This window comes from Stegastes partitus, unplaced genomic scaffold (assembly GCF_000690725.1).
Source record: "Stegastes partitus isolate 25-593 unplaced genomic scaffold, Stegastes_partitus-1.0.2 Scaffold1704, whole genome shotgun sequence".
NCBI classification, from domain to species: Eukaryota; Metazoa; Chordata; class Actinopteri; family Pomacentridae; genus Stegastes; species Stegastes partitus.
The window spans coordinates 94,848-105,393 of NW_007579435.1; the positions used below are offsets into that span (position 1 = coordinate 94,848).

Here is a 10,546-nt window from a genome sequence, read left to right on the forward strand (position 1 = left end):
TGTTATTCATCTTGCCTTTTTATATGTAAAAACTAGGAGTACTTCTGTACAATCTCTGATAAACTTTTGAAGAAGTTATGATTAACAGTGTTGTAGTGTTCTATGTGAACTTTTCCTGCAATGGATGCTGCATTTTCAAATGTCATACATGATCTAACATTTAGCTTAGTCAAATAGATAAAAACATTTATTTACCCTGACTTGATACCATCCTGACTCACACTGTCAATGTTTTCATCAACATTTAATGAAGTTTGCTACTCAGGTGTCTCCAGTATAATTTATTTAACCGCAATAAGTAATGTGATTCACATATGCAGTATTTTTTTGTGTCGAAGGAAGGTGAGCTATTATATCTAATGTCAGCGTGTGGAATTTTACCGTACTGGTCAAATTCCTACTTAAGACATAACTCTGAAGAGACTGAACTACATACACATTTATACCACAAATTCATAAACAGGCCTGTGAATATTTCTAGACAAGTGGATTTTCAGACAGACACACTGCTGATATCAGAAAAGCATTTCCAGGCAAAAATACCATTTGAAGTAGGTCTTAAAGAACAACAGAACCCCGAATATGATGTGTATATGACAGCCCAGCCAGAGTTTTGAGGCTGACACAATTGCTGATATTTGACAGTTCAAAATCTGCAATGCTGTGCAAAACATTTAAGCACTAAAAGTAAAAATAAAGATACTTGGCAGGCAGGTTGTTCTGTGTATTTTGGAACACTTGCCACAGTTCTTAGTGGATTTGGGCTGCTGGTATATATTTTGTCTCTCCAGACTGACTAAAAAATGTTAAGATTGGGTCTTGTTTTGGGGTCGTGCCACCTGTTGTGAGACTCCTTGTTCTTCTTGTCATTAAAGCTAATACATGACTCTGGTTGTATGTTTGTGGTTGTCGTTTTGCTGCAGAAGAAATTGGGAGCGATCAGACGCCTCGCTGATGGAAAAGGTTAACAGATAAGAATCTATAAGTCGGAACTGATTTAAACTTTTGCACACAGTATCAACAATATTCAAGCTCATACATGCAGTAAACATAACTTTGCTTTGAGGCTTTGTAATTGTGATACTCTGGCTACATGCGATTTCTTGTCACTTATAAGCTGAAATATATCCCGATATCAGTATCTGCATCCATCTATAGGATGTAAAACAGTGTCACCCTCATATTCAAGAGCATGAACTAGGAAATTTACAACTTCTAATAAAAGAAAGAACGTGGGAAAGAAGGAAAGACAGACAGAAAGAAGAAGAAGAAAACATACATATGCAGTTATGTCCTCTGTGTCTGTCTGTGTGTGTGCGCATGTCTGTGTGCGTGTGTGCATGAGCACAGCGGAGCCGAGCCGTGGTGATGCACTAATAAAAATCAGGCAGCAATGCATCCTCACACCTTCCTCATTCCGCCCGCCGGATTGCACCCGTTACCATGGTGACCAGATAAAACTCACACTGTTTTAAGCTCCAACTGGAGGAGGAGATGGATACTAACAAAGTGACACACACACACACACACACACACACACACAGATGAAGTTCCTTGGTACACATACGCATCCGTCACAGCATACTCTTTCAGTTCCCTAACTGACAAGCAAACAAATGCTAATTTTCTAACCGACAGCAACAGCAGCAAACCATCAATTAAAGGAAAAGATATGGCTGGATAGAAAAGTAGCGAGAGAAGGGGAGGTATGACAGGGGAGTAGAAACGGCGATAGCCAGTCAACACACAAAGCCCTTCTCTGTTTGACTGTCTGCCTTGTCTATCTATCTGTCTACTCCCCCCCCACATCGCTCCACGAACGGGCCACAACGCAAACAGATTTGGCTGTCAAATAGTGACACGACACCCAGGCAGGGTCGTCTCACAGTGAGGCCAGCTGTCAGCAAACACCCTCCTGCCTCTTCATCAAAGCCCATTCAAACTCAGCTTTATTGACCAACACAGCCGTCTGTGTGACATGTGTCATCCTGTCAAGCCAATACCTTGGCATACACTGTCCCTAATAAATGGCGAACCACTAGAGCATCTCGAGTGCTATTGAAAGACTGAAAGCTGTACATGCCACCAGGAGCTGATAGATGAAGTGGATGGATGGATGGATGGATGGATGGATGAGGTGTGTGGCAGAGTGCAGTGGGACGGGAGGGGCGCCCGCATGCATTCAGCGTGTCAGTGTGTGTGTGTGTGTGTGACCATGATGCTGACACAGGCCACCAGTCTGTACCAGGGAGGGAGAGAGATGAGAGGAGGCTACGAGCCAAAGATGGACAGAAAGAAGAAGAGGAGCACTGTGTTACTAATAAGACCTATTCATCAGCCCTTGGTAGAGAGAAAAGGAGTGAGGGAGAAAAATGAAAAAAAAAAAAAAAAAAAAAAGCTCTCGAGTCTTTTCAAATGCAAATTCAGATGGTTCAGGATGATTATTTTTTATTAGCAAAAACCTTACAATTAATCAGTTAATTGATTATCTCAGAAAATAGTGAAAAAATAAAAGAGACCCATTATAGTTCCCCAAAGCTGCCTGTGGCATCACATCAATCAGAAATCCATAACCCCAAAATACTGAGTTTACAACATAGTAAAAAAAAAGGAAAGCAGCAAATCCAAGAAGAGGGAATGATTGCCAAATAATTTCAGCCTAAAAATGGTGCTTCATATTCTTTACCACTTCTAAAACACACTATCTTTTACAATATAATACTGCATATACAGCAGTAATAAATTATTCAGTTCATTAATCTTTTCCAATCAAAGCAGTGATGAGAATATTCAGTAAATATACTGCTTTGTGTTATATGTACTTAGGGAGAATTCTATCATAGCCTTTCTAATAAAGATTATGGATGATGTGCACTGACCAGAATAATCTCAGAAAGCTGCTCATGTAATCATGTGTGTGTTTGTACATGTTCCTGCATGCTTTTGCTTGTTCATATGTGCATGTTTTACCCAACATGTCCATCAGCTGATCAATAACATACTCCCACTGAGCTCTTACCACACGGCCATGATACAGTGGCTTTAGCAAACACACACACACACACACTGTTCACACAGACACGCACTCGCACACAGAGCTATGAGTCAAACAGACTGGCCCGATCTCACCACTCTCACACTGAGGGATCCGTGACAAGAGAGAGGGGAATCCAGCAGCAAGCTTTATCGATCCAGACTGGAAACCCCCCTCAGGCCACACACACACACACTCACACACACATACACACACTACAGTTGTGCTGGATCAATGAGTGCTCCTGTGTGAAGGACAGAGCCATACAAAGAGCCACACAAACACACACACACACCTTTATGCACACACAGCCGCACACAGTGTCGGGAGATGAAACGGGTGCTCGGTATCAGAGAGCAAGATAAGGGGCAGAGGGAGCAATACGTATCATCTGACCTAAACAGTCTCATCTGACACCCTGCAATTTGCTATTGCTCCATGGAGCAAATGTTAACACTGCACCACACAAGCCCCGAACACATGCATACACACACAGAAATGCCAATGCACAGGCATAGAGCAGCATGTAGGAGGCTCATTCTCAAACCGGTATTATTATTAAACATGGAGTGGTTTGAATAGAGCATCGGACGAAGCAGGGAGAACGGCTTCAGACACAGCAGAGCCCTAGAGGTGTGGCTGTTCTCTTTTGGGTGACTGTGATGAGCAGCTAAACAGATCTATCACTCATCAAATTAGATCCCTCCAGTCCACACACACAGACACACACACACACGCACTGCTCACACAAACAGCACATGTCTACTAATGCCTGATTTATCCCTGTAACGCAGCTATTAACCACAGCGGTGTCAGTTAGTGAGTGAGGAGCCAGGAATGTGCCAGGCAAAGGCCATTTCATCAGACTTATTTTTGAATGACTGAAGCATTCTGTCAACCTTCCTCCATCTTCTCTCGCCAGCACCGATGCCAGCAACACAAATAAATTGATTTGTATCGAACGAGGGCTGTCAGCAACCACAAAAAATGGCAAAAGAGCAGGAAATCTTCATGAGAATTAAATCTGAAGTAAAATCACACCTTTTAAGTGAACCAACTCACAAGCCTTGGTTTGGGATCCATTCCTTTAAACATTTTTTTTTTTAATAGATATTTCTCATTTTGGTAAGGGCAAATACTCTCCACTGATATATTGGAATTACGTTTGTTTTCAATTAATACCTGCCAACTGATTAAAAACAGCAAGCATGCACTCACAGTGAAATTTTCTGCAGATTTAGTTTGTGTTTTGTCAGTGACGGCTAATGTTTCCTACCAGGGACGATGGAGACGGTGTCTTTCTCCCAGGACACCACGCTGACATACTCCTGGACAGCTGAGGGGATGAGGCACTTGAACACGGCAACATTACCCCGCATGGAGCGCTGGTCGGCCACTCGGACTGTGTAGGGCTCCCTGAACACTGGTGTGTGAAGAAAAGAGCTGTCGTTAGTTAATGGACGGACACCAGTTGCTGGTGATGGTGGATGTGTCAAGTCAACCTTCGATCTGTAGTTTTAGGCAACAAAAGGTGGTAAAGGTGAAAATTGCTGACATTTTTGGGGGTTTTCTGATAAAAGTAGCATCTATTTTGATCATTTAGTTGTTAGAAAACACCTCAAATTTCTTGTTCTGTCAGATCAACGGTTTAAAACTCGAAAATATTGAATTAATGATACACAAGACAGAAAAGCAAAGCATCAAACAGTCATACTAAAAAAGCTGGACCAGCAAAAATTGTGCATTTTGAGTCCTAAAGAGACCAAACTATTGGCAGATAGTTGTAGTGTTATCGTGCAACTTTGTACTTTGAGAACATTTTTCTGTGAGATATCTTCCTGAGAGGGCTGCAAGGTGGTTTGGTGGTTAGCACCACTGCCTCACAGCAAGAAGGTCGTCGGTTCATGTCCCGGTGAGGACACCAGGGATATTTCTGCGTGGAGTTTGCATGTTCTCCCTGTGAAGTGTGGGTTCTCTCCAGGTTCTCCAGCTTCCTCCCACACCGTCCAAAAACATGTTGAGGTTAATTGGTGATTCTAAATTGTCCGTAGGTGTGAATGTGAGTGTGCTTGGTTGTCTGTCTCTAAGTGTAGCCCTGTGATAGACTGGTTATGTCCAGGGTGTCCCCTGCCTTCACCCTGAGTCAGCTGGGATAGACTCCAGCCCCCCCACCACCCTAGTGAGGATTAAGCGGTGTATAGATAATGGATGGATGGATGGATGGATATCCTCCTGAGAGCTTATTACATATCACTTTGATCTACATCTGAGGCTCCCTGGTGACATCTTCATATTGATTATTTGAACCATGAATCCAGAAACTAAAGGTTGTGACACTGTCACGAACTAAAACTGAGAAAAGCATCATATCATTGCATTGTAAAGGTCTGAATAAAAGTGCTTTTTTCCCCCCTCTTGACACATTTCTTCAATCCACAAGTCTTTCTTTACATAACGTTGCATGTTGACACTGTGCAGCTCACATCAGTCTGTCCTGTACAACTCCGAGTAAAAGCAGAGACGGGCCCAGTAAACAAACTTGTCTGGTGTTCTGTTCAGCCACATTAGGCCAGTGTTTCACTGTTTAGCCCCAGATTGAAAGTTATAGTATGATTGTAAGGAGAGTTGACTTGGAGCTGCGTTGAAGGGGATGCGCAGTGAGCGGCCCCTGGCCTTTTAAAGAACAACGCCGCAGATGCTATGAGACGGCGAGGAGTGGAGGGCTGCTCACAGCCGATGGAACTGTCACATGCAGGCGCCAGGCATCAAAAACACACCCCCTGCACATGGCATGCAGTGCACTAGACTGTGAATCTGTGCCAGTGTACAGAAAGGATGGTGGTGATTAAGACAGGCTTAATGATGAAAACAGTAGCCTGTAGCTAACCAAATTATCTCTCCAGTTAACTCTGTCACATTTAGATTAGTGAGAAATGTGAATGCTGAATCAGAGCATACATTTTCATTAAATAAATTAAGTAAAGTGAAATTAAATTAATGGATTATTTTGGTGAGCAGGGAAAAACTGGTAGTTCAAGGGCATGCTAGCTCGACTGAATGAAAAGGGAGCTGTTTTCTAAACTGAACTGAGCTCAACTGTGTGGCCTTACCTGCCATCTTGATCTCATTTATTTAAAGGGATGTTGCTAGATTTTTCTTCGTGTAACTTTGACACAGACAAAAAGGGGGGGCTATTTGACATGAGTAAGATGGGAAAAACACAATTACAGAAATGAGATAGGGTCTCCGACTGATATTGGGGAGTGTTTCTAGCAATCTATCAACCGGGCTCCCTTTAGAAACGGGGACAGTAATGGCTTAACAATGTAAAACACACACACACAACACAAGGAGTGGCCCCGCCCTCCCGTGTGTTCCCTCTCTCTCCCCCAGCTCTCCAGTGATATAATTAACGCCTAGCCTGAAGGCCAGTTTCCTTGGTCATTAATAATGCTTTATGCCAGCCGCCACTGTCACTGGAACCCAGTGGAACCAAAGCCAATGTCCTTGTCCAAATGGTAGGGAGACTTTCACCTTAAAGTTCGAGGTTTAATCTCCCAAGTCTTTGTTTGATTCCGCCCGTTGCTTTTACACTTCTCTACTTTATGCGTAATCACCTGAACCTTGCACCCTTTCTTTCTTCTTTCCAAAGACTGGAGTAGAGGACGCACTTCTCTGTCAAAATTGTTCAACTTTACAGCTCATCATACATGTGACCTTGCCAAAAAATTGATGAAGTGTACAACATTGATTTTGGGGCCTCGAGAAGAGCATTTGTGGTGTTTCTGCTTCACTTGTACTTGGACAGCATAGCACATCTCACTCTGGTCACCTGACACACAGGCCGCTAATGTGATCTGAAGCTTTATTCGCAAACAAATCAAAGCGAAAAGATAATTAATTCTAATCAGGTCCTCATTTCAATTTTTCATTTAAACAGCCCCTGCTTTTCATCGATGCCATCTACCTGCAGATCAATAGCCGGGATTGACAGAGCTGCCTCGGCTGTTGTGGCCGGGCCAGTTCTTTCAATCATTTATTTACTTTCTGACTGACTCTGCTGCCTCTCGTCAATAGCGAGTAAAATCCCCGATGTCCACTGAGCCTCTCACAGAGTGTTTAAAATCAGCTTGACAGCTTGTAAATGTTTGGCGCGAGGATGACAGTCATCACATTTCAATTTGGTTCAAATCCAGTCAAGGTCACCTCAGGATTGTGCTCCCATGTCTGTGATCCCACCTTGTCCTACACTTGATACCCTTTAAGAAAGTGTTGTTTAACCACTCCTCTCCCCATTAAAATCTGTCAAAAAGGCCTTGTATGGCAACATGCCCTTGTACACAACCATGTAACCAACCCCCAATAAGAGGTAGCTGTTGTGATAGCATTGTCATTTATCACACGTTTCTCTTCGAAGATATGAAAGACACAGAGAGGAGAAAAAAAAAAAAAAAAACATTACATATTCATCCTCTTAAGCCTGGTGACATGATGCAAATGGTAGCCCAACTGATTTGTGTGTAAATTGCACTCCCCCTCATCGCATGCGCAGCAGAATCATTAGGATGTTACTGATGCCTGACTATATGCAGCCTGGTTGCCTAGGAACGAGCTAAAACATGGGTCTGGGCGACTGGGCGCACTGGGAGGCAAGTCCTGTATCACTGTCGCTTCAATAATTAACGACGGGGAAACCAAATACTGCATTTACTTATTCATAAAGCAAGCAGTAAAAACACAGAGAAGGAGAAAGATAGAGGCTGAGAAATATAATGAAATACAAGAGAAATGAACAGATGCAGGTTTCATTATTGAATGAAAAAAGGATGGGGGGGGAGCAGTGTGTCAGGTTCAGGGACCCTATTTACTGTATTAGTAAGGAAATGTCAGCCAGAGAAGAGATGAGGAGGGCAGATGGAGGAAAGTGATCTAAACACCTGCTGTCTTGGCCTGGGCCTATGTAGGTTTGTGTGTTTTAGTTGGAACAAAGGGGAGCTGAGGTGGGGCTCACTGAACAGGTGTCCCCATTTCATTTTATTAAGTTTGTCTAAGGAGGTGTTAGGCGCACAAAACACGAAACCCTCGGACTCAGCCAGAATATTATCCCAGCACAAACAACTGCAACAACTAACTGTATGTACCAAAGGAGTGCTTTCATTTTTAGAGCAAACTCACACACCTGTCCTTTAACTGTCCTCTGGGTCCCGTAACTTGTTACCGGAAAAATGAAAATGAGATGTGCATCCTAAAGAAGAGAAAGTAAAGAAAAAGTGCAAAATCCACTGAGATGAAATGTTCAGATTTGAGAGAAGTCCTTGAAGCTATATGCTGCCAAACTACAAGATGTGTTACATTTAAAAAAATAAAAAAATCCTTTTGGGGCTAGTGTCCAACTCACAAAAATGACTTAATAGTCAATCTTTTTGTTGATGTGAAATAGATTTTCTCTGCCCTTCTCCTTTGATAATACTAGAAGTGACAGCTGACAGATTTGTCCTGCAAACTCAACCAGTTGCCTTCTTTTATTCTTCTGAAAAAATGAATAGAATAGGTGTTTTGAAACTGAAATGGGCAGAAAGAACAGCCCACCTAAAATAGGCTGAAATTAACGAACATTTAATCTATTCAACTGTTGTCCTTTTTTAAAACTAATTATTGAAATAATATTTGGTTTGAGGCTAGCAAGTAAGAAATCTATTGAGAATAAAAAAGTTAAAACTGGATAAAACTACATTTATTACAGCTATTTAATAACAGAAATGGTATTGTGTAATAGAAATGACATATAACCAATTCTTCACATGTCTAATCTTCTGGTCAATCAGTTTTCAATTCCCCACACATGTAAATCGGATCTTCTCACAAAGCGCATCATATTTCTATTTGTAGTTGTTTAGTCGATTATTTTTCTCAACAGGACAAATCTATATCATCACAAGTGCTTTATGATACAAGTGTAAAGTGGAAGAGTAATTTTTCAATGCATTTTTTTCTACTTTCCAAACATCCACTGAAGTCAATTATTATTAAAAACTTACTAAAACTGTAATGCATGACACCAAATGTCAAGTGTGCTTGAGGTTTTATGAGAGTTGAGGTAACTTGGTGCAGACTTTTCAAATCAATCTGACCTTCTACTGAAGCACCATGTAAAAATAATGGAAATCAGCTGTGATAATAAAGCAGACACGATGTTTGATATGATGAGACACGCAACTTTGGCACATTTTGAAACCCTCCAAGTAGATTTTATACAGTATATAAATGACTGGTAACCAATGGGTGCCTGAAAAGTAAGAAAAAAAAACACAAAAATCTGAATTTCTACAAAGTGATTAGCAGTACTCAGTATCAAAAACTTTAATTGTATATGGGGACATATTCCAAAAGAACTTAATTGTCCGCAAAGTAACTAAAATTCTTTTTAGCCATCTTTCAAACCTCAATCTGAAATCTATCACGCAAATTTACCTTTTTAATCAAAGCCTAAGTTTTTTGTTTTTTTTAAAGCACACAGAAAACTACATTCGTCGCCATGAGAAAGCCAAAAAAAAAAAAAAAAAAAAAAAGCTATACAGGAAAACAAGCAGCCCACATAGTGATTTTCATAAATGTAGAGCTATCCAGACAGGTGCTAGTGCTATTATTGGACCACAATCAGCATGCATGGGAGAGGGTGAGAAAGAGGGGGGAGGGATAGAGAGACATGTGAAGATGTGAAGAGAAGGGAAAGAGAGAGAGGGGGGGAGGGGGGGGCAGATTTTTGGGAGGTGTCACACTGTGAGCTGTCAGCTGTCATCATTCTCCTGCACCACCTGAGACGGGGCACGCCACACCCTGGCGCTCACGCCTCTGTCGCCCATGGCAACTACAGGGTTTTTTTATTTTTTTATATGTGTGCGTAAATGAGCATGTGTGCTGTGCAGGACTCTGGAGGTAATGAGGTGCACACGCATGCACGTGAGCCCTGGTTATGGAGCTGTGGAGTTGTGGTTGCCTCAGCATTTAATTGATTAATTGTTGTAATTATTTGGGAAGGGAAGGTCATCCCAACGCCGAGGCTGGCTAGAAGGTCACTCTCACGCTGGAGGGACTGTCCTACTCTGGGGACCATGCAGGCCATATGGGTGTGTGCTTGTGTGCCCGTGTGTGTGTGTGTGTGCCCGTGTGTGTGTGTGTGTGTGTGTGTGTGTGTGCTGTGGAAAAGAATCCGGCAGCATTTTGGAGAGTGATACTGTTGGTGCACATGTGTGGGGTAAGGGAACTGCTGACTGTCTCTTCATGCAGGATTCATAAACACAGTCAAAATGTCTGCCTGGCTATTACTGTGACCTAAAAATCCACTTTTTCTTGATTCTTTTCACATCTTTCCATGTCTGCAGCTCACTCTCCAAAATCTTCCCTGCCAAACAACCTGACAAAGAGCTGGCAACTGAACACCATGAGCCAGCTTGAGCAAAATGTTTGTGTGTGTGTGTGTGTGTGTGTGTGTGTGTGTGTGTGTGTGTGTGT

The 10,546-nt window shown here is 42.1% G+C and overlaps 1 protein-coding gene across 1 annotated transcript in view; it reads right to left on the reverse strand.

Moving 5' to 3' along the window:
* dscaml1 (Down syndrome cell adhesion molecule like 1) overlaps positions 1-10,546 on the reverse strand; it is a 106,056-nt gene that overhangs the window by 82,934 nt on the left and 12,576 nt on the right. Inside the window, exon 3 of the mRNA XM_008301727.1 lies at positions 4,311-4,457. Within this exon, the coding sequence (XP_008299949.1) occupies positions 4,311-4,457 (147 nt within the window). The remainder of the gene's footprint in view (positions 1-4,310; positions 4,458-10,546) is intronic.